Genomic DNA, 25,956 nt, shown 5'->3' on the forward strand with positions numbered 1-25,956 from the left:
GAAAGTTCGAGAAAATCTCATTCATTTTCCAGGGGGATTTTTTATTTAAACTTATCTCCTATTTTCTTAGTTGTGGACATGAAAGCAATGTAGGGTAAACACAACCCAAAAACTCTTCTAAGAGAAGGTAGAGAAAAGGATTACAAACTTTGGAAGGGCCTGTTTTGAGGGATCGTGACAAACCGCGTGCAGCTGCGTGAACCAGGAAGGCGGTCCAGGTGGGCTGGTGTGGGGGGCCCCGGGGTGCGGTTGAGGCCTCTCTCCCTGTCCACACCGGATGGTCTGCACATGAGACGGCTGCCTGGGTGCTCTGTCTGCACTCAGGAGCAGGCTAACGGCTTGGGGAGGAAGGCAGGTGCCAGCCACATCTGGCCTGTGTGAGGAGCCTTATCCTGACATTTCCTTGGCTGGGGGAAGGCCCGCTGCCTTACCTGAAGGCAGAGGGGTCTGGGAAGATAAATAATCTCCTATTGCGGCGACTGGCACAGGGAAGCCAGAGAGGCCCTGAGGAAGAAAGTTGGGCAGAACAGACACCGGGAAGGTTCCTGGCTGTGTCCCATATGAGCTTCAAGTCCAAAGTCAGGTTCTCAGTGAAAAGGATACTAGGACACGCTTTGGCAATTGCTCCTTTGTCACCAGCACCATTCACGGCACAGTTCCTCAGAGAAATTTCTTGCAACTTGCTCAGCTGACTGCATGAAAAACACAGAGTTCACACGTATGGATAAACACAGACACGTCCACTGGCCCTTTAAAAAGTTAAAAAGCATTTCCTGTAAGAAGTTACCAAAAATAACCAATACCAGTACCCACCAGCCAGTTTCAGAAATAACGCTTTACTAAAAGACAAGAAAAAGAAAGTGTTACAGACACTACAAATATAGCTGAAGTCCTTCGTGTCCCATTCCAGCATGTTCCTTCTTCCTCTGCTCCCCCACACTCGGTGTTTGTTTAAACGGAAGCACGGAATAGTCTGACTGCACGTTTCCATGTCCCTAAACAATCATAGCATTTCATCTATAATGAAACGGGATATAAATGGTATCCTAGTGTATGTATCCTCCTCCAAGCTACTTTCCCCCAACAGTATATTGTTCAGCAGTGAGATTTAGCTACGTCAACCCATGTGCTCCAAAGCATTTGTTTCCACGTCTTGGAGACCACAATTAATCTGTTTACTCCTCTGCTGACAGTTATATGATTCCCAGCAGGACTGAAGTAAGCACTGTCATATGCTTCTCGCATTCATACATGGGAAGTCTCTCTAGGGTGAGGAAAGCATGCGTATCTTCAGCTTTAATAGATAAATCTCAGAAGCCACATTCTAAGTGCAGAGGACCTGCATTTTCTGATCACTGAAAGAGCCAGTACGGTATCTAGAACAGGGAATCCAGAGCCCCATCGCTTGAGTTCAAATCCCAAGTCCACCACTTCCTTTGGCCTGAGAGGAGTTAGAATCTCTGTACCTCAGATTCCACAGCTTTAAAATGTTGTGGTTTACACACACACATATTCACAGCAGCATTACCACCATAGCAAAGGGGCTACAGATGTCCATCAAGAGATGAATGGATGAACCAAGTGTGGTACGTCCATTCAATGGAATATTACCCAGCCTTAAAAGGGAAGGAAATTCTTACATACGACACAAAGTGGGTAAACTTGAGGACATTATGACAAGGGAAAGAAGCCAATCATAAAAAGACAATACTGCGGGATTCCACTTGTGAGGTCCCTAGAGGAGTCAACTTCACAGAGGCAGAAAGTAGCATGGTGGCTGCCACGGGCTGGGGGCTGCTGTTTAAGCAGGACAGTGAGGACAGCTGCACAACACTGTGAATGTACTTAGTGCTACCAAACTATACACTTAAAAATGGTTAAGATGGTAAACTCTGTGTTGTGCTCTTTATAATTTTTTTAAATGCTATATTAATATTTGTGAAACCTCAGAACACTGCCTGACATACAGAAGTTATTTTGTAAGTATTTATAAAAACAAACGAAAAACTGACCGCCTTTGGGGGAAATACTCCCATCGAACCCCAGGCATGTGCTATTACAGTAATGAGAGACCAGGAGAAAGGTAGCAACAAAGGTCTAGGGGCTCCCAAACTGGCTCAAGTTGACAGTGCCCTTGATGTTGCATTTTTTTTTCAGTGTCCCTTTAAGTCATACAGAACAAAACAAAACAAATCACACTGAATTTGCATTTAGTAAGTAGTCAGGGCCAAACAACTTAATAATTATTTGTGTCCTTCAAACTTACTGTCAGTAAGTGTCAGTTGTGCCCAGCACAACTTCCCAAACCCTGGAATCAGACTGGACATCACTACGTTCATTTCTCGTTTCATGATGATTTTCAGGAGATACTCGCTTTTTATCACAGGAACACCAAAACCCCCGCTTTGCAGGGATGGGACAGCAATAAAAAAACTTGTAGGATTATCACGGAACTGAACAACCTCAAACTAATAGTTTGTTCTCTGTGCAACAGAGGCCACTGTTTCCCTCTAAAATTAAAAATATCTCACTGTGCCTGCTGAGTTGGCTGCAGGGCTGAGGGAAACCTCGCTAGAGAGTGTGGGAGCCCAGGTCTCAGCACAGACCTCACTCCGGAGCCAGAGCCATCTGCAAGAGAAGTCACACATGCTGGTTTTTGTTGTTTTTTTTTTTAATTCCTTTTTCGTATGTCTTAAAGACACAAACTCAGAGCTGGTAAGCTGGATATTATTAAGAAGATAACATGACGGCTTCAAGGGGAGGATTCTGTCCCTCCTTAACACTGGTGACCACTATTTACCCACTCTCCAGTGTTATCCACAGCAGGTCTAACAGCTTAATTATTGTTTCATAAATGAGGAGACTCAGGCTTAGAAGTTGGAAAGTGTCAGAGTTAGAAGGTGGCTTAGCTAACGTCTGACCCAGCTGGACTCCAACACGGAGTCCGTTCCAAGGGAGATGCTAGCTAATTATGGAACACCAATGAGCCTCCAGTAGCTGGGTCAGGCAGCAAAAGAATTCATGAGTTACACAGTCGTTCATAAGCCAGGGCAGGAAAATCGGTTTGCAATTTTCACAGAAGCCAGGGTATTCAGATTAACCAGTAAGAAAAAAATGTGCTTCTTATGGGGGTAAAAGATATTTCAATAGTTGCACTTTTTTCTTTTCAATAGTTGCATTTTAAATGGGAAGATGAAGGAAAGAACTCCAACCCTATAAAAGCACGTCCAAGTAAACCAGTAGGATAAAAAGCAAAAAATATCCATGACAATTACCTCTCGGTGGTAGCATGAGTCACGACTTCCTTTTGTTCAATTTTTATTTTCTAAATCCTCAACAATGAGTGTAAGCTGCTTTGTAATTCACAGTCCAGTGCTTGCTTTCTTAAAAAAAAAAAATCTTGATTTCCTTGAGTTTTCCTCCTTCACATATTGTATATTGAAAAAAATCCCACGTAGGAAAAGTATATGGATTAGCCTACCTACACATCGGTACACAGCTCAGTGGTTTTAAATAAACACGCACAGGTCACCACCACCTGGATCAAGAAACACATCCCTGGAACTCGGGAAGTCCTCTCTGTGCTTCCTCCACTCAAAATCGTCTACCCTGACTTCCCACACTATCGATCAGTTGCACCTGGTGCTGACCTTCATGGAGACAGAATCATTCAAGGTGCACTTCCTGGCAGACTACTTTGGCTGGACGCTGTACTAATGAGATTTCACAGGTACTGTTGTACCGAGTGGTAGCTGCTGCTCGTGTTCACTGTCATGGAACGAATACATCGTAACTTATTTATCCATACTCTGTTTCTAGGTATTTGGATGGTTCCCTGAATATTTTGTTGCTGTTACTAATGCTGGTCACCCATGCTAAAAAGCAGAGGCATCCAGAAATGAATTTCTTCTTCCACACGGTCTCCATATAAATTTTACATCTGGTGTCAAGTTAAATTTTCACAATAATGGCAAAATAAGATAGCAAATACATGGACTTCGAACAAAACCCCAGTTTGATTTAAGAGACTTTTAGAGAGAAAAGTGAAAGACGCCAAGTAGCTAGAAATGTACTCTCCACTGTGGCCATTAGGGGCCGCTACTAGGCCACCTTGTGGGGTCAGGGTCAAACAGGACAGCAGTGACCATCACCTGGAAGGTTCTCGTGCAGTTGTGTTTCTGTGGAACATCAGCTTCTACTCACTGTGATTCAGCCCATGCATCGGAGTAGGCAGAAGGCCTCTCTTCACAGAACCACAGTGTACAGAGAGTTTCATAATACTTTGGGTACTTCTTTAAAGCAAGAGCCCATAGTATTCTGATCCAGGTCTAGGATGGGACCCAAGATTCTGCAACTTCACAATCACCCCAGGGAAGAAAGGGTGTGCATCCAGAGATGGAAACTAACTTGGTTCTAGAGGACCCAGAATGCCACATGGTAGGTAGCAACTTAGACCTCTGTTTCCATTTCTGACTTACCACCCAGCTAGAATGGCAGGGTAGTATGAAATAGAAAAGGACCAAAATGTCAATCTTACTTATTAGACAAGACGGCTGGTATAAATATTAATGATGGGTAATGTTTTAATTCCAATCCAGAAAAGCCCAACAACCCTATGCTAAATTAAGAATTTTAATTTCCCCAAAGACTCAGTCCTCAGATTCCTCTGATTTTAACTGGCTGTTTGTGCAGAAAGGACAAGACCAGTTTGGAGGCAAAGTTCTGAGTATCAACATATAGTCCACTTAACTTTAATCCTGAACAGTGATGAAACCGTCAAAGTCAGTTCTGCTGCTATCAAGCCTACGTACCTTTGCTGTTTTATAATAGAGTCAAAACCAATAGTTTCCACGGGTTTATTTCCAATTATAACAATTTGCTCTTTTCCATCTTCCTCTGGTCCATCTTCTAACACATAGCGATTCTTAACTGCAGTGAGAAAGCCCACTCCAAAATTTACTTTGTTGGGACGAATAAAGGATCCCCCTGTTGGGTGTCTGGAAAAAAAAGAGAAATGGAACAGATAAAATATCATCAATGGGGACATTTAAATAAGAGGACACATTCAAGGGGTACCTGGGTGGTTCAGTCAGAAGCGTCTGATTTTGTTTTCGGCTCAGGTTATGGTTTCAGGGGCCCCATGATCAAGCCCTGTGTCGGGAGTCGGCCTGAGGATTCTCTCTTGCCCCTCCCCTGCCCACCTCCCTCCCCGCTACCCGCGCACACACCCTCTCTCCTAGAATTCTTAAAAAAAAAGTTTTTTAATGACACATTCAAAAATCCCTTATGAACTGTCAGTATGCCACAAATGTGAAATGCCTACATTTACAAATTTGTTTATAAATACAGTAGCAAACAAAAGCAATTATACAATTTTTTTTAAAGATTTTATTTTTAAGTAATCTCTAAACCCAATGTGGGCTGGAACCTATAACCCTGACCTCAAGTGTTGTTCTACTGACTGAGCCAGCTAGACGCCCCAGTAATCACACAATTTTAAAAAAGAAAAAGAAAATATCATTCACCAGAATGGCCATAAAAGCCATTCTGAAGGATGGCATAAAATATTCTGAAGGACGGCAAAATTTTCTCTATGCTGAAAAATCAAAATCAGCATAAAAGGGAAAGCACTATACAAATGTGTAATCGATATGATTGATCAAAAAGGCTGTGAGCTTATGCAAGCTTAAGTTCCAGCAGAAAACAGACAAGAAATATGAAAAAGACAATTCACCTAACAGGAAACCGAAGTATTAAATCCACAGGGGAAAGTTTTACCTTGCTCAAGATTAAGAAATGCAAATTCAAATAATGAAACTATTTTCAACAAAACTGGCAAAAAATAAAGAACAATCCTAACACCTCAAAGACTACAAGGCTGGGTTTGGTTTTGAGTATATAATCATATTCTTGGGAACGTGTCAGCAGGCAATAATTTAAAAATAAAAACAAAATTGCATTTACAAAGATTCTGTATAATAGCATTTATTTGTAACTAAGGAACTCTGGAAACCATAAAAAAGCCCAGCTGGATAGGAACTATTAATATTAAGTAAACCAGACAGAGGTAGTCATTAAAAATTCTAGCTGTAACACTTAATAAAATTAATCACAGAATAATGTTGAGATTTCTAAAACCTGAACCAAATTGTACATAACACAACTGTAGAGGAATCACATCTACAGACAAAGATTGAATAAGGACACAAAGAGATAAAAAACATTTGTGGGTAGCAGGCTTAGGTACAAAAGCTGAAAAGTAACAACCTTCAGCTAAATATATTTTAAAAGGTTAAATATGGGGCACCTGGGTGGCTAATTCAGTTAAGCATCTGCCTTCAGCTCAGGTCATGATCCCAAGCTCCTAGGATCAAGTCTTACATCAGGCTCCCTGGTCAGTGAGGAGTCTGCTTCTCCCTCTCCTTCTGCCTGCCACTCCCCCTGTTTGTGCTCTCTCTCTCTCCCCACACCTTTGTCAAATAAATAAATAAAATCTTATAAAAAATAAAAGGTTAAATATGGGCCTAAAAGAGAGAATGTGGGAAGAATTCTACAGAAATACAGGATATTTAGCCACAATTTCTATTCAGGTTTTAGAGCAACTTTTAGTAGATTTAATATTAAAATTAATCATATCACTGAATGTAATGACCACTTTGCCAGGCTTTTCAAGAGATTCAAAGTGGGTCTCTGGACCTTTAAATTTCAGGCTTCAGCATTACATCATGGCAATTAGACCTTATTTTCAGGATGATTTAAGTATCTACTATAAAACAGTCATAAATGTTACTGTCATTTGATCACTTTGGAGAATAAATGATGAAATACATAAACTGCCAGAAATTACAAACACTATTCCAGAGCATAACCTTTGACACTTAAAGAAATCAAAGCTTCCTAGAAGTCACCATGATTAAAAAGGATGAAAACTCAGATTGATAAATTTCATCTATATAAACACACACTTTTTTAAAGTGGGTCTGCAGAGATGAAAGGGGGTTGTGATCCCCGAAAGTTAGAAGTGATGTCACGGGTAAGAAAAAATGGCCCAGAAGTCACTGGAACCCCAGAGCATGGGGTCCTTGAAGCCCGTGATGGAAGTGGACAACCAGGTCCAGTGCTAGGAAAGGAGGCAGGAAGTTAACCCCAGTAGGAGCCACGGGGCAGCAGTCTGGTGGGCGAGTTCCAGACGCTGAGAAGACAGGGAACCCTTCCTACTCTCGCCACGAGGCCTTCACTGCAAAGGGGAGAAGAGCACAGGGCAACGGCGTCTTAAGATGGGTGGGCGCAGTAGATCTGTACGCTGCTGAAAATTATCCAGTGGTGAGGGGAGAACTGATGATGCAGGAAATTAAATTCTCTGTTGCAGTAAAATCAAATTCTGAGTCTGTACAGTACAATGTGATATCAGAGGATCACAGACTACCAGAAGCTTCCCAGAAAATATTACATTTTAACCCTAGGAGAGGTTCATATCACAAAAGACACAGTTCTGGGGGCACCTGGGTGGCTCAGTTGATTAAGCGTCTGCCTTGGGTTCAGGTCATGATCTCAGGGTCCCGGGATGGAGCCCCATATCGGGGGGGAGGGGGGTCCCTGCTCAGCAGGGAGCCTGCTTCTCCGTCTCCCTCTGTCCTCTCCCTGGACCCCTCCCCTTCTGCCTTTCCTCCCCCGCTTGGGCACGCTTCCCCGCTCTCAGATAAAATATTCTTTAAAGATTTTATTTATTTGAGAAAGAGAGCGAGAGAGCACAGGCAGGGAGAGGGGCAGAAGGACAGGAAGAAGCAGACTCCTCCTTGAACAGGGAGCCTGATGAGGACTCGATGCCAGGACCCTGAGATCATGACCTGAGCTGAAGGTGGATGCTTAACCTACTGAGCCATCCAGGTGCCCCTAAATAAAATCTTAAAAAAAAAAAAAAAAAAAAAAAAAAGGTGCTGTTTTAAGAAGCACAGCTATGCTACTCAGCTAAAGAGATCAAATACAGCCTGCATGATTTTTTAAGAGTTCAAAGTGATAGACTTGAGAAATCCCCTAGGCTAGGACTTCTTAAACATAACCTAAAAAGCAGAAAGTCATCTGAAAATCTTACTGGATCCTAGGAATCTGTTTAGAACAATGCTCCAGGACATTCTGACGTCGGTCGGCCTCCTGTCCCACCTTAAGAAACTCTCATCTAATCCAGCCCCATTTCAGCTGGGGAACCTGGGGTCCACTGTTAAGAGGTATCATAGCCACGACCAAAAACCTTGGATTTCTGACTACTGGTGCATTGTCCTTTCCCACATCTCTGTCCTGGCTTATAGATACAAATCAATGTTTTATTTTGGCAAATTAAACACATTCCCTAAGTTAAATTCCTAATGAACATGTATCATCCCTTTTTTTTTAAGTTTTATTTTTATTTAAGTGATCTCTACATCCAATGTGGGTCTCAAACTTATGACCCCAAGATCAAGAGTCACACACTCTTCCAACTGTGTAGGCCAAGCATCCCAACAGCTACGTTCCTAAGATGGGGACGCTGCTGCTCTGGAGTTGGGCCAACCTGGGATCCTTCTGGGCTCCATTACCTACTGGCTCTATGACCTCAGGGAGGTGATTATATGTTCTCAGCCTGAGTATCCTCATCTATAAAGCCCCGTCAAATTAGGTTATTTATCACTTTTTTTTTAAGATTTTATTTGTTTATTTAACAGACAGAGATTACAAGTAGACAGAGAGGCAGGCAGAGAGAGAGAGGAGGAAGCAGGCTCCCTGCTGAACAGAGAGCCCGATGCGGGACTCGATCCCAGAACCCTGGGATCATGACCTGAGTCGAAGGCAGTGGCTTAACCCACTGAGCCACCCAGGCGCCCCCAAATTAGGTTATTTATAAGGACTAAATAAACCATAATATATAAGCCATCACTACACTGCCTGGCACAAGCCTTTCTACACAGACACACAGATCAGCGCAGCACTCTTTTCTATATAGTATCATATCTAATACACTGGTCAACATAAGCTGACATCTTCCAAAATATACTGGGATATCCCAGAAGCCACAGTTTCTACACTCAAGCACTGGCTGCTGCCAAGCATGTCCAGCTGGGCTCCTATGGCGTCTAACATCAGTGATGTCATGACATAACAATTTCACCCTATGAATGATGCATGGTTTTGCTAAGAAAAACTACAGTTATTAACATATGTAAAATAAAGTTCACATGCAAACTCAGGCAAAGCTGTTCTCTACTGCCACATAAAAACTGCCCCAAAGTGGGGCACCTGGGTGGCTCAGTGGGTTAAGCCTCTGCCTTTGGCTCAGGTCATGATCTCAGGGTCCTGGGATTGAGCCCCGAATCGGGACCTGCTTCCCCCCGCCACCCCCCTGCCTGCCTCTGCCTATTTGTGATCTCTGTCTATCAAATAAATAGATAAAATCTTTAAAAAAAAAAAACTGCCCCAAAGCATAGTGGCTTAAAACAGTGGTCTGCTATTTCTTGTAATTCACGGGGGCAGGCTTGGCTCTGCTGAGCGGTCCTTGTTTCTCATGCTGTCAGGTGACATGATCTGGGTGACTGCACTCAGCAGAGAGTCAGTGGAGCCTTTCACAATCCAAGATGGCTCCAGTCAGATGACCGGCACCTGGGCTAAGGTGGCTTCCAGTCTTGGCGTGGCTGGCTGGGCCTGTCTTCTATATGTGGCTGTCCAAATCTTCCATCACCATTTAACAAGAGACTGTCTTTTTTCCATTGGATATTCTTTCCTGCTTTGTTGAATATTAATTGACCATATACTTGTGGGTTTATTTCTAGGTTCCCTTTTCTGCTCTTTTGATCTACGTGTCTATTTTTGTGCCAGTATCATAATGTTTGGATCATTACACCTTTGTAATATAACTTGAAATCTGGAATTGTGATGCCTCCAGTTTTGCTTTTCTTTTTATTTTCATTTTTTTTAAGATTTTATTTATTTAATGGATAGAGAGCACAAGTAAGCAGAGCAGCAGGCAGAAGGAAAGAGAGAAGCAGGCTCTCCACTGAGCAGGGAGCCTGACTCAGACAATCCCAGGACCCCGGAACCATGACCCGAGCCTAAGGCAGCCGCTTAACCAACTAAGCCACCCAGGCGCCCCTGCTTTTCTTTTTCAAGGGTGCTTCGGGTATTCAGGGTCTTTCGTGGTTCCATACAAATTTTAGGACTATTTATTCTAGTTCTGTAAAAAATGTAGTTGGTATTTTGATAGGGATTGCATTAAATTATGTGTACACTGCTTTGGGTAGTATAGACATTTTACAATGTTTGTTCTTCCAATCCATGAGCATGAAATGTCTTCACATTCTTTTTTTTTTTTTTTAAGATTTTTATTTATTTATTTGACAGACAGAGATCACAAGTAGGCAGAGAGGCAGGCAGAGAGAGAGGAGGAAGCAGGCTCCCCGCTGAGCAGAGAGCCCGATGCGGGACTCGATCCCAGGACCCTGAGATCATGACATGAGCCGAAGGCAGCAGCTTAACCCACTGAGCCACCCAGGAGCCCTGTCTTCACATTTCTTTAGGTTATCTTCAATTTTCTTTTTTCCACCAGTGTTTTACGGTTTCCAGAATACAGGTTGTTCACCTCTTAGGCTAGTTTTATTCCTAGATACCTTACGGTTTTGGAAACAATTGTAAATAGGATTTACAATTATTAATTGTAATTAATTTCTCTTTCTGCTACTTCATTGCTAGTAATAAAATTGCAAGTTTTCTGCACATTGCTTTTGTATCCTGTCGCTTCACTGAATTCATGTATCCTTTCTACCAATTTTTTAGTGGAGTCTTTCAGGTTTTCTATATAGAATATCCTGTCACCTGCACATAGTGGAAGTTTTACTTCTTCCTTGATAGTTTGGATACCTTCTAGTTCTTTTTGTTGTCTGATTGCCATGGGAGAATGGGTTAAATAGGTGAGGGGGATTCAGAACAGCATTTGTGATGAGCACCATGTATTGTACGGAAGTGTGAATCACTTTATTGTACACCTGAAACTAATATTATACTGTAGGTTAGCTAAATGATATTGAAATAAAAACTTTAAAAGTTCAAGCACCGTGGTTCTGGGCAGGGGCTGTGTTATAAGTGAAAGGGTAGATGTGGAGCTACCGTCTGAAGTACATAGCTGGGGCTCAAGTTCAGATGAGCCATCTTTTTCCTCTGCTTTCTTGACTGAAGGTGAAATGTTCTATGTGGGAGATGGACTACTACAGGTGGGAATGATCCTGACCTTTAGAGAAAGGATCTCCAGCCCTCCAGAAGCCTCCTGTGCATTTGTCCCACAGCTTTCTGCCCCTTGTTTCTTAACTAGTTTCTTGAATTGTTCACGTGGACTTTTCCTCAGGGATACACTGGCCTGCAGGTCCCAGTTCATATGCAGTCCCCTGCTCACCACTGGAGAATCAGCTCACTGCTCTCTAGAAATGTTGCATTGGTGAACGGACCATGCTTCAGCAGTTCTCACCTGGGCAGCTTGGACCTGATCATCCTCTACTGCCATACCTTCCCCTGGGGGCTTGAACACAGACCAGGGAGGTGGGCAACCACATTAAAGACCCACCAAATACAATGTCTGCTTGATTGACTGGGCCTGCAACTTCCTTCTCCTGGGACTTAGAGGAGGCCAGAATCAAGGCTCTACCGCTCATCTAACTCCTCTCCACTAGTACTCTGATCAAAGAACCTCAAAATTTAAACTGATATGGATGGGAATTGGGGTAGGGGGGTGGGGGGAGAAAGGGTAGAAATCACTGTGCTTCGTTCAGCCTGACGTGAAAGGATGGTTGGTGTTTTTCCTGCTTGTATCTTTTCTTACCGTTTCTTTAATAAATGGGATGACAGGGCAACAACAACAAAAAAAAAACAACTTTAAAAGTCAACTTTTTAAATAAACATCTACTCAAAATAAAACATCTGAATGCGCTGAATATAATTATATTCACTATAGCTGAGAAATACAGCATTCAAAATGGAAGGAGTGATAAGAAGCTTCCAGGACAAACAGAAACTAAAAGAATTTGTGATCACCAAACCAGCCCTACAAGAAATATTAAAAGGGATCCTCTAAGCAAAGAGGGAGCCCAAAAGTAACACAGACCACAAAGGAACTGACACAATATACAGCAACAGTCCCTTACAGGAAATACAAATGGCACTAAATTCATGATCTCTCAGTAGTTACTCTGAATGTAAATGGGCTAAATGCCCCCAAAAGACACAGGGTATCAGAATGGATAAAAAAGCAAGATACATCAATATGCTGTCTGGAAGAGACTCATTTTAGACCCAAAGACACCCCAGGTTGGAGGGGGTGGAAAACTATTTATCATGCTTATGGACATCAAAAGAAAGCTGAGGTGGCAATCTTTACATCAGATGAATTAGATTTTAAACCAAAGACTATAATAGGAGTTAAGAAAGGACACTGTATCATAATTAAAGGGTCTATCCAACAAGAAGATCTAACAATTACAAATATTTATGCCCCTAACATGGGAGCAGCAAAAAATATAAGCCAATTAAAAACAAATCAAAGAAACACTTTGACAATAATACAATAATATCAGGGGACTTTAAACCCCCACCCTGCACTGAAATGGACAGATCATCTAAGCAGAAAATCAGCAAAGAAATAGGGGACTTGAATGATACACTGGACCAGATGGACATCACAGATATATTCAGAACATTCCAACCCAAAGCAGCAGAAGACACATCTTCTTGAGTGCACACAAAACATTCTCCAGAACAGATCACATCCTGGGTCACAAATCAGATCTCAACCAATACCAAAAGATTGGGACCATTCTCTGCATATTTTCAGACCATAATGCTTTGAAATTGGAACTCAATCACAAGAGGAAATTTGGAAAGAACTCAAATACATGGAGGCTAAAGAGCATTCTACTAAAGAATGAATGGGTTAACCATGAAATTAAGAATTTTAAAAATTCATGAGAACAAATTAAAATGAAAACACAGCTGTTCAAAATTTTTGCGATGCCACAAAGGTGGTCCTAAGAGGGAGATATATAGCAATACAAGCCTTTCTCAAGAAACAAGAAAGGTCTCAAATACACAACCTAACCTTACACCTAAAGAATCTGGAGAAAGAGCAGTAAATAAAGTCTAAACCCAGCAGGAGAAGAGAAATAATAAAGATTAGAGCAGAAGTCAATGAGATAGGAACCAAAGGAACAGTAGAACAGATCAATGAAACTAGGAGCTGGTTCTTTGAAAGAGTAAGATTGATAAACCCCTGGCCAGACTTGCCAAAAAGAAAAGAGACAGGACCCAAATAAATAAAATTATGAATGAAAGAGGAGAGATCACAACCAACACCAAACAAACACAATTATAAGAACATATTATGAGCAATTTTTGCCAACAAATTAGATAATCTGGAAGAAATGTATGCATTCCGGGGCGCCTGGGTGGCTCAGTGGGTTAAAGCCTCTGCCTTCGGCTCAGGTCGTGATCCCAGGGTCCTGGGATCGAGCCCCGCATCGGGCTCTCTGCTCAGCAGGAAGCCTGCTTCCCCCCGTCTCTCTGACTGCTTCTCTGCCTACTTGTGATCTCTGTCTGTCAAATAAATAAATAAAATCTTAAAAAAAAAAAAAAGAAATGTATGCATTCCTAGAGATGTATAAAGTACTAAAACTGAACCAGGAAGAAATAGAAAACCTGAACAAACCCACGGCCAACAAGGAAATTAAAGCAAAAATTTCCCAACAAGCAATGGCTTCCCGGGGAAGTTCTAGCAAACATTTAAAGAAGAATGAATACCTAATTAATCTGAAGCTGTTTCAAAAAACACGAATGGAAGGAAAAATTCCAAACTCTATGAGGCTAGCATTACCTTGATCCCAAAACCAGACAAAGACCCCAACAAAAAGGACAATTACAGACCAATATCCCTGATAAACATGGATGCAAAAATTCTCCCCAAAATACTAGCCAACAGGATCCAACAGTACATTCACCATGACCAAGTGGGATTTATTCCTGGGCTGCAAGGTTGGTTCAACATCCGCAAATCAATCAATGTGATACACTACCCTAATAAAAGAAAGGACAAGAACCAAATGATCCTTTCAATAGATACAGAAAATGCATTTGAAAAAGTGCAGCATCCTTTCTTGATGAAAACTCTTCACAGTGTAGGGACAGAGGATACATACCTTAATACATAAAAGCAATCTATGAAAAACCCACAGCAAATATCATTCTCAATGGGGGAATAACTGAGAGCTTTTCCCCTAGGGTCAGGAACATGGCAGAGATGTCCACTATCACCACTACTATTCACATAGTACTAGAAGTCCTAGCCTCAGCAATCGACAATAAAAATAAATAAAAGACATCCCAACTGGCAAAGAAGTAGTCAAACTCTCACTCTCTGTAGATGACATGATACTTTATGTAGAAAACCCAAAAGACTCTACCCCCAAACTGTCAGAACTCATACAGGAATTCAGTGAAGTGGCAGGATATAAAAATATACACTGAAATCAGTTGCATTCCTATAGGCCAACAATGAGACAGAAGAAAAATTAAGGAGTCAATCCCATTTATAATTACACCCAAAACCATAAGATACCTAGGAATAAATCTAACCAAAGAGGCAAAGGATCTGTACTCAGAAAACTATAGAACATTCATGAGAGAAACTGAGAAAGACACAAAGAAATGGAAAAACATTCCATGCTCATGGACTGAAAGAACAAATATTGCTAAAATGCCTATGCCACCTAGAGCAATCTACATATGCAATGAAATTCCTATCAAAATCCCACAACATTTTTCAAAGAAATGAAACAAATAACCCTAAAATTTGTATGGAATCAGAAAAGACACCAAATAGCCAATGGAATGTTGAAAAAGAAAACCAATGCTGGCATCACAATTCCAGACTTCAAGCTCTCTTACAAAGCTGTAATCATCAAGACAGTATGGTACTGGCATAAAAACAGACAGATAGAATGGTGGAACAGAATAAAAACCCAGACATGGACCCTCAAATCTATGATCAACTAATGTCTGATGAAGCAGGAAAGAATATCTGATGGGGAAAAAGACAGTCTATTCAACAAATGGTGTTGGGAAAAATGGACAGCCACATGCAGAAGAATGAAACTGGACCATTTTCTTACAGCATGCACAAAATAGACTCAAAATGGATGAAAGACCTAAATGTGAGATAGGAATCCATCAAAATTCTAGAGAAGAACACAGGCAGCAATCTCTCTGACCATGGCTGCAGCAACTTCTTGGTAGACCCATCACCAAAAGCAATGGAAACAAAGGTAAAAGTGAACTATTGGGACTTCATCAAGATAAAAAGCTTTTGCGCAGCAAAGGAAGGGCCAACAAAACCAAAGACAACTGAGAGAATAGAGAAGATATCTGCAAATGACATTAGATAAAGGACTGGTATCCAAAAATCTATAAAGAACTTATCAAATTCAACACCCAAAGACCAAATAATCCAATCAAGAAATGGGCAGAAGACAAGAAGAGACATTTTTCCAAAAAAGACATCCAAATGGCCAACAGACACATGAAAAAGTGCTCAACATCACTCATCACCAGAGAAATAGAAATCAAAACCACAATGAGATACCACCTCAAACCAGTCAGAATGGCTAAAATTAAGTGAGGAAATGACAGGTGTTGGCAAGAATGCAGAGAAAGGGGAACCCTCTTACAGCATTGGTGAGAATGCAAGCTGGTACCGCCACTATAGAAAACAGTATGGAGGTTCCCAAAAAGTTGAAAATAGAGCTACCCTATGACCCAGCAATTGCATTACTATGTATTTACTACGTAGTAGGGCAAATGCACTACTACGTAAGATAGAGAGGTAGTGATCCGAAGGGACAGCTACACCCCTATGTTTATAACAGCAATGTCCACAATAGCCAAACTATGGAAAGACCCCAGATGTCCATCAATATATGAAAGGATAAAGAAGATGTGGTAAATATAGAAACACACACACATAATGGATTACTATGCAGACATCAAAAAAAGATATCTTGCCATCTGCAATGATGTGGATGGAACTAGAGGTATTATGCTAAGCAAAATAAGTCAATCAGAGAAAGACAATTATATGATCTCACTGATACATGGAATTTAAGAAACAAAGCAGAGGATCGTAGGTGTAGAGAGAGAAAAAATGAAACAAGACAAAACCAGAGAGGGAGACAAACCATAAGAGACTTTTAATCTTAGGAAACAAACTGAGGATTGCTGGAGGGGGACAGGTGGGAGGCTGGGGTAATGGGGCGATGGACATTAAGGGGGCATGTGATGTAATGAGCACTGGGTATTATAGAAGACTGATGAGTCACAGGTCTGTACCTCTGAAACCAATAATACATTATATGTTAACTGAATTTAAATTTAAAAGTTTATACATATATATTTATATATGTATTTATATTTTTTAACTATATATATAGTTGCAGATATACATATATGCGTGTATGTATATGTGTGTGTGTGTGTACCTATATATATTAGATACATATTCGGTTTAAAAAAAAAGGCAGTATTTTAGCTCCCCAGCATGGTATTTGCCATCTGGATTCACATAGATCAAATCTACATAGTAGAGAATCTTATCTTAACTGAATCAAATCTTAACTGCTTCAAAGCACAAATTAAGAAACCAGGAGGGGCAAAACAAAAGGTTATTATAAAAGAAGATTAAAGGTTATTATTTTAAAAAACTAAGCAAAAACTTCAGGAAATACGGTATCATTAATTTGTGAATTTTCCATCTTTGATATATTTTACTTGTGCATGAAACACCATGCTTTGAATATTCCACAAGAGCAGTGTTCACTATTGAGAAGGTACTATTAGACAACTCAACGTTTCTGAGAGCCAAGCAGGTGTCAAGAATGACTCCAGGTACTTTCATGTTACAGGTATCTTGGTCTGAACAGGATCCGTTACATTTACTGGCAAGCCGTGCTTCCAAGGAAGAGAGATGAGCCCTCAACAAGAAACACTCCATGGGGGCACCTGGGTGGCTCAGTGGGTTAAAGCCTCTACCTTTAGCTCAGGTCATTATCTCAGGGTCCTGGGATCGAGCCCCACATTGGGCTCACTGCTCAGCAGGGAGCCTGCTTCTCCCCCTCTCTGCCTACTTGTGATTTTTGTCAAATAAATAAATAAAATCTTAAAAAAAAAAAAAAAGGAACACTCCATGCGTCAAAGGAAGAGGAACTGGCAAGGAGCACCAGGCCAGACCAGAACCACACACATCAGTGGCTGCTGTGTGCTTCTCCTGGAACTGGTAACTGCAATTACTCCTTCCCTCTCATCACCGTGCATTGGGTGTGAGGAGGGCCAAGAACTTTTTACCTCTCGGATCCGGATCAAGGAGCCCCTCCTGAGCACATGCACCAGAAAACGCATCCAAGGAGCCTCACTGGTACCTGGAACTAATTTCAATGGCAACACCCTGGATGTCGAGCCAGTACCGAAAGGAGCTAGGACTCTTGGAGGTGAGAGGAGCGAACTTTGCGTGGGGAAGAGATGTAAGTAACTGGGCGCCTGGGTGGCTCAGTGGGTTAAGCCGCTGCCTTCGGCTCAGGTCATGATCTCAGGATCCTGGGATCGAGTCCCACATCGGGCTCTCTGCTCAGTGGGGAGCCTGCTTCCTCCTCTCTCTCTCTGCCTGCCTCTCTGCCTACTTGTGATCTCTCTCTGTCAAATAAATAAATATAATCTTAAAAAAAAAAAAAGAGATGTGAGTAACTAACAGCTGGTGAACTGTGTGGGTTACATCCACAGATGACTCCCAGCCCACGTGCCCTTTGGTGATATGATTTTGCCACTTATCCCATTACCAGGTAATATCTATTTCCCCCACTCTTGAATCTAGGCTCACCCAGCGACCTGCTTGTACCAACAGAGAGAGTCCTCACAGTCCCCATTTCCACCCTCTTGGAAAACAGACACCATATAAAGAAACTCATGCTAGACTATGGGTGAAGAGTAGTGGGAAGAAGAGAGGTTGACCCATCTAGAGGAGTTCAAGTGTTAGGTCAGATGGAGAGATTACTTAAATATATAAGTTTAAAAAAAAATAGACTGTTTTATGCCTCCTGCAAGAACGTGAAGCACAAAAAGAACCCTGGGTCTCGCGTGTATTCAACAAGATCGAAATGTAGCTGAACTGTGCAGGTTGAGCAGACTGGTGAAATGGGTGGTACTTTTGTCCTACCAGAGGCATCCAACAGGATCCTCTGTGGAAATATGTGGAAATACTGATGAAAATAAAGAAAGAAACACAGCAGAAACAGTATCACTGACAATAAAACATTTACAAAACTACAACATTTGAAATAAAATGTTATGGTTTAAACAAATATTTAAATAAGACATTATGTTGTTTTTCCTGAAGTATGTTACGAGATCACTTTTAGATATCTCCTTTAATTTTCTCTAAGGACAGAACACAAATAGATCCTGTGTTCACTGGAAAATAAGTGCTCTAATGGTAAACATCTTACATATACAGGCTGAATTAGAGCCCGAGGTGTTGTCAAGCACTGAATTCCAGAAAATTGAGAACAGTTTATATACTGATCTAAATGTGTACAAACAACTAGGTTCTGCATGTGAGCAACTGTTCCTAGAATCTCACATTTATGAAATAGGTCTTAATTTAAGAACTAGTGAAATTTGTGGGGTGCCTAAGTGGCTCTATTGGTTGACCTTCTGACTCTTGATTTCGACTCAAGTCATGATCTCAGGGTCCTGAGATTGAGCTCTGCATCAGGCTTCGCACTCAGTGGGGAGTCTGCCTAAGATTCTCCCCCCACCCCACCCCCACCGCCCATCCCTGGGCTCACATGCATGCACTCTCTCAAATAAATAAATCTTTAAGTAAAAAAGACAGTTCCACATCAGGCTCCTTGCTCAGCAGAGAGCCTGCTTCTCCCTGCGTACCAGTCTCCCTGCTTGTGCTCTCTGACAAATAAGTAAAATCTTAAAATAAAACCAAAAAAATTTTTAAAAAGAACCAGTAAAATTTGTAATTCTGGTGAAAGGAAAGTATGAAATTTATGAAATAGTACTGGTTTGCCTTAAAGGAATAAAATGGGGAGGGTATAGAAACAGAATGGGGAAAATCTACTTTTCTTCCTTTTAAAAATTTTTTGGAAGATCTGTTTGTCAAACATCATATGACTTAAATGAAAAAATAATCCTAGAGGCAGTAATCAGGCAAGAGGAAAAAAAAAAGGCATCCAAGTTGGTAAGAAAGTAGAACTGTGGGATGCCTGGGTGGCTCAGTTGTTGGAAGTGTCGGCCTTCAGCTCAGGTCATGATCCCAGGGTCCTGGAATCCATCCCCACGTCGGGCTCTCTGCTCAGTGGGGAGACTGCTTCTCCCTCTCCTTCTCTACCTGCTTGTGTTCCCTCTCTTGCTGTCTCTGTCTCTGTCAAATAAATATATCTTTAAAAAAAAAAAAAGGTAAAACTGTCACTATTTGCAGATGACATGATACTATGTAGAGAAAACCCTAAAGAGTGCACCAAAAAAACTATCAGAATAAATGAATTCAGTAAAGCTGCAAGATAAAAAGTTAACATACAGAAATCTATTACATCTCTATACACTAATAATGAAGTAGCAGAATGAGAAGTCAAGAAAACAATCCCACATACAATTGCATCAAACAGACTAAAATACCTAGGAATAAATTTAACCAAGGAGTGAAAGACCTAATCTGAAAACTGTAAGACAGTGATGAAAGAGACTGAAGAGAACACAAACAAATGGAAAGATACTCCATGCTCATGAATGGGAAGAATACATCAAAATGCCCATTTTACTATGCAAAGCAACTGACAGATTTAATGCAATCGTTATCGAGGTACCAAGAGCATTTTACACAGAACTAGAACAAATAATCTTACAATTCATATGGAATCACATTAGACCCAGAATAGCCAAAGAAATCTTGAGAAAGGAGGACAAAGCTGGAGATACCACAATCCCAAATTTCAAGCTATACTACCAAGCTGAACTAATCAAGACAATAAGATATTGGCACAAAACAGACAGATAAATCAATGGAACAGAACAGAGAGCCCAGGCGGAGAAAGAAACCCCGATGATCAATCAATGACAAAGGAGACAAGAATATACCATGGGGCAGTAGCAGTCTTCACAAGTGATGTCAAGAAAACTGGATAGCTACACACAAGAGTGAGAGTGGATCACCTTCTTAGACCATGTACAAAAATAATGGATATGTCTGGATATGTCTCCTGAGGCAAGGGAAACAAAAATAAACTATGGGGACTACACCAAACTAAGAAGTTTTTGCACAGGAAGAAGCCCATCAACAAAACAAAAATGCAGGGCACCTGGCTAGTTCCAGTGGTGGAACATGCAACTCTTGATCTCGGGGTTGAGAGTTCGAGCCTCACACTGGGTGTAGGGATTAAAATATTAGGGGCATCTGGGTGGTACAGTCTGTTGACTGTCTAACTCTTGCTTTCAGCTCAGGTCACAATCTCAGGGCTGTAAGTTCCAAGTCCCACTTTGGGCTAAGAGATTACTTAAAAATTAAAATCTTAAAAAAAAAAAAAAATCCTGGGTGGCTCAGTGGGTTAAAGCCTCTGCCTTCAGCTCAGGTCATAATCCCAGGGTCCTGGGATCGAGTCCTGCATCGGGCTCTCTGCTCCGCAGGGAGCCTGCTTCTCCATCTACTTGTGATCTCTGTCTGTCAAATAAATAAATAAAATCCTTTAAAAATTTTAAAAATTAAAAAAAATTAAAACAAGGGGCACCTGGGTGGCTCAGTCAGTTAAGCATCTCCCTTCAGCTCAGTCATGATCTCAGGGTCCTAGGATCGAGTCCTGGGATGAAGCCCTGCATCCAACTCCCTGCTCAGTGGGGAGCCGGCTTTTTGCTCTCCCTCTGCACCTCCCCCTGCTCATATCTAATAAATAAAATGAAATCTTTAAAAATACATTCATACACACATACATACAAAAAAAAATAAGGTACTAGTCAGAATAGCTACTATCAAAAAGACAACAGGTAAGTTTTAGCAAGGATGTGGGGAAAAGAGAACCTTTGTGCACTGTTGGTGGGTATGTAAAGTGTTGCAGCCATTATGGGAAGCAGTAAGGAGGTTCCTTAAGAAATTAAAAGTAGAGGGCGCCTGGGTGGCTCAGTGGGTTAAGCCGCTGCCTTCGGCTCAGGTCATGATCCCAAGATCCTGCGGTCGAGTCCCGCATCGGGCTCTCTGCTCAGCAGGGAGCCTGCTTCCTCCTCTCTCTCTCTGCCTGCCTCTCTGCCTGCTTGTGATCTCTCTCTGTCAAATAAATCAATAAAAAAAATTTTAAAAAAAACTGAAAAAAAATTTTTTTTTAAAAATTTAAAAAAGAAAAAAGAAATTAAAAGTAGAAATAGCACACAGTCCAGCAATTCCAGTGTTGGGTATTTAACTAAAGAAAACAAAAACACTAATTCAAAAACATATATGCATCCCTATGTTTACTGCAGTATTATTTAAAACAGCCAAGATACAGATGCAACCTAAGTGTCCATCCATAGATGAATGGATAAAGATGAGATACAGACATACAAATATACAATGGAACAATTACTCAGAAAAAAAAGGAATCTTGCCATCCACAATAGGAATGCACTACATGTTCACAACAATATCCTAGAGGGTATTATGAAAAATGAAATATGTCAGAGAAAGACAAATACCGTATGATTTCACCTACATGCAGAATCTAAAAAACAAATGAACAAACAAGCAAAGGAGGAACACAGTCCTAAATCCAGAGAACAAACTGATGCTTACCAAAGTGGGAAGGCAGGTAAGGATAAGCATAACAGGTAAAGGGGATTAAGAGGTACAAACTTACAGTTAAAAATAGGTCATGGGGGTGGGGCAGTGCCTGGGTGGCTCGGTCGGTTAGGCAGTTGACTCTTGATTTTGGCTCAGGTCATGATCTCAGGCTCCTGGGGATCGAGCCTCGGGCCCTGTGCTCAGCAGGGAGCCTGCTTAAGGATTCTCTCTCCCTCTGCCCCCCACCAAATAAATAAATCTTTAAAAAAAAAAAAAGGTCATGGAATGAAGACTACAGTACAGGGAATATAGTCAACACTATCGTAGTAACACCGTACGTTGACAGATGGGGACTACAGTTACTGTGGTGAGCACTGTACAATGCACAGAATTGTCAAACCACAATGCTGAACACCTGAAACTAACGTAACATTGTCAACTATACGGCAACAAAAAATAAATGAACAGTTTGAGTACATAAGTTTAAAAATTAGCACAGTTCTAATAAATGAGAAAACACAATACAAAACAAATGCCATGGTTTTCACTTTTGTTCTAAATTCACACTTTTTAAACAGTGGTGATGAACCATTCAAGAAGAGATCTGTATTACTGTTTTGTTTGACTGCAGGCAGATCAAAGGAGTTAGAATGGTATGTATTAGGTAGCTGCAAAGTGGATGCTATGCCCTTTACAGATCAAAGGATAACATCAAAGATCAGTCTCCTCTGGAACATTCCTGGAGGGTTTCTCAGAAAACAAAACAGACCTGCAAATACTGAAAAATATCAAGTGAATGAAGGCCCACCAGTAACAATAAATATCCAAAAATAAATTAATAATCTACACAGACTCATTCCAGATGATTACTGAGATGGTAGATCAAAACACTGAAATTCTGAACCCTGCCCAAAGAGAAAAAAATTGGGGGAGGGGGGAGAGTCCAAACATTTTTCCCTCGTAAGCATTCAGCTTGTGCTGGTTCTGTCCTCCTCCTGCCCACCAATTACAGATGCTCTGAATGAAATCAACATCCCGACCATGGCCCTTGTGGGAATGGAGGACGGTCATGAAGCCCTGTTACCGAGATTTAATTTACACTATTACCTCCCCAACAGGTTTGTCAGCTAAAATTCAGGATGAATTTTGTGAAATATGAACTTTAGATCAATAGCCAATCATTTTTTAGTATAAGTATGTCCCATACATGTCCAATATTTATATTAAAATATGACTGGCTGTTGCTCTAAAAATCCAAATTTCACTATGCATTCCATATTTTTCTTTCCTGAATCTGGCAGTATTACTCAAAGGCAAGGGTCCTCCACAGACCAATTAACCATAGTAAGCATTTTTCTTGTTGGGGCTTTAGATGCTTCCTCCTGGGAAAGGCTGGGTCTCTTGTTGATCTTCTTACTCTATTTTGCTGCAGACAAAATTACACATGTTTAGAGCCTTTTAGGCAAGCTTGTAAAACTAACTTCCATTTCACTTGGTGTACAGTGCTTTACTGAAGAACTGACCTGGTAGACTAATTTTCCAAAGGAAAAACAGCTCAGTTTTTTTGTAGACTGACCCTGAGTGATACAATTTTTATTTTGCCCTGATATATGGGAGTTTTCCAAGAATGAAATACCTCTCTTCATCTTTTGCAGAAATGTGCCCTGTCTGCAAACTATCAGTACAAAGTGACTTTTTTTTAAAAGTTCTTTTAACTCTTTACACCATAGCAGGGGAATGATTTATACTAATCCATTAATGCTCACTTAAGAAGCTCAAAATACTTTACAACAATCTTATGACACATGCAGGATGAGCAAATCAAGATTCTATTTTGTAAGTTATCCAGTATTGTGCACAAAGTCTAGAACAGCGTATTTCTTCTGATGTCAGGTATTCCATTCACTGGTGCCAAAGAAAAGTCACTTTTTTAAAAAGTTAGTTATTTTAAGTAGGCTCCACATTGAGTATGGAGCTCAAAACAGGGCTTCAACTCACTACCCTGAGATCAAGACCTGAGCAGAGATCAACAGCTGGACGCTTAATCAACTGAGCCACCCAGACACCCCCTTGAAGATTTTATTTTTAAGTACTCTCTACACCCAATGTGGGGCTCAAACTTACAACCCCAAGATCAAGAGTCTCACACTCTACTGACTGAGCTAGCCAGGCACACGAAAAAGTTACATTTTCAGATTTCTTTTAAAAAGGTGGCAGGGTGGGGGGTGCCTGGGTGGCTCAGTCAGTTAAGCATCTGCCTTCAGCTCAGGTCATGATCTCAGGGTCTTGGGATCAAGAACCACATTGGGGGGCACCTGTGTGGCTCGGTGGGTTAAGCCTCCGCCTTCAGCTCAGGTCATGATCTCAGGGTCCTGGGATCGAGCCCCGCATCGGGCTCTCTGTCAGAAAGTGAGCCTGCTTCTCCCTCCCCCTCTGCCTGCCTCTCTGCCTACTTGTGATCTCTCTCTCTCTCTCTGTGTCAAATAAATAAATATTTAAAAAAAAAAAAAAAAACCACATTGGGCTCCCTGCCTACTACTTCTTCTTCTGCCACTTCCTCCTACCCCCCACCCCGCTTGTGTGTGCGTGCTCTCTCTCAAATAAATAAAATCTTAAAAAAAAAGAAAAGGAAAGAAAAAAAGATTTCATGCCCACCAGAAGAAAAAGATAACTGTTTAGAAAGAGAACACTTTAAATAAAAACTGAACAGTGGAATACTGACACACAGGACTCTGTTGAGAGTATACTCTCTAGTTTAGGTTAAACAAAAAAAAAAAACCCTGGAAATCATTCTGCCCTCTAGGGGCAAGGCGGAAAGAACTTCCAGGTTAATCACCTTAACTGAAACTCTCTACACCCCAAAAAAACAACAGATGGAGAACGGAAGCACCTGGGAGCATGCTGATGAGAGATTCACAGGCATAAGTTCTAGGATAAACCTGTAAACTTATGTCACAAATATAAATGATGAGTAGTAGCTCAGAAGATTGCCAGACGTTCCTCAGGTCATATAAGACATCAGACTGAAATTAGAGTGACATGAAATGATCAACCCCCACCCCTGCCACCACCCAAGTAATTGGCATGACGCTGTCAAAAGAGGATTAGGGGGTGGACCAGATCACCTCGTATGGCCACCTCCGAACATGGGTTTTGACAGGGAAGAAGTGTGTATGATATATTAGGAAGAGATCAATGAACTTAATAAAAAATACATGTAATGTAATCTGTTTCGTATGAGGCAGAGATTCCATGATACTGATACGATCTCTATTAGTCATGTCCTTCCTAATTATGCCAATATAAGCATTAACAACTATAAAGGTGATTCTCTTAGTCTAGACCAGTGGTTCTCCACCACATCAGATGCAATGCTCCCTTCTGTACTGCCCCATAAATATTCTGCAACGGGATACATACTTAACATTACCTACCCATGTAAGACTTAAAATCAACAAAAGGCTCATTTCTTTTTTTTTTCTTTTTTTTTTCCAATTTATTTATTTTCAGAAAAACAGTATTCATTATTTTTTCACCACACCCAGTGCTCCATGCAATCCGTGCCCTCTATAATACCCACCACCTGGTACCCCAACCTCCCACCCCCCCCCCCGCCACTTCAAACCCCTCAGATTGTTTTTCAGAGTCCATAGTCTCTCATGGTTCACCTCCCCTTCCAATTTACCCAAAAGCACATACCCTCCCCAATGTCCATAACCCTACCCCCCTTCTCCCAAACCCCCTCCCCCCTCATTTCTTTTTTTTTTTTTTTAAAGATTTTATTTATTTATTTGCCACAGACAGAGGGAGAGAGAGCACGAGCGAGCACAGGCAGACAAAGAGGCAGGCAGAGGCAGAGGGAGAAACAGGCTCCCTGCCAAGCAAGGAGCCTGATGTGGGCCTCGATCCCAGGACCCTGGGATCATGACCTGAGCCAAAGGCAGCTGCTTAACCAACTGAGCCACCCAGGCGTCCCCAAAAGGCTCATTTCAATGAAATGAAAGAACAGTAGGTTTGTAACAGGAGAGTATGCATTTCAGTCTGTAAATGCTCAGGTATGACCACACTAGAAGACATGAGGAAATAAGCAAATGCTA

At 41.2% G+C, this 25,956-nt stretch overlaps 1 protein-coding gene across 2 annotated transcripts in view; it reads right to left on the reverse strand.

Moving 5' to 3' along the window:
- TBCE (tubulin folding cofactor E) overlaps positions 1–25,956 on the reverse strand; it is an 82,864-nt gene that overhangs the window by 15,018 nt on the left and 41,890 nt on the right. For both annotated transcript variants that reach the window (XM_044239324.1, XM_044239323.1), the window contains exons 4-5: positions 4,812–4,997; positions 604–692 (exon numbers count right to left, since the gene is read on the reverse strand). In XM_044239324.1, coding sequence (XP_044095259.1) covers positions 604–692; positions 4,812–4,997 — 275 coding nt within the window. The remainder of the gene's footprint in view (positions 1–603; positions 693–4,811; positions 4,998–25,956) is intronic.

This window comes from Neovison vison, chromosome 2 (assembly GCF_020171115.1).
Source record: "Neovison vison isolate M4711 chromosome 2, ASM_NN_V1, whole genome shotgun sequence".
NCBI classification, from domain to species: Eukaryota; Metazoa; Chordata; class Mammalia; order Carnivora; family Mustelidae; genus Neogale; species Neogale vison.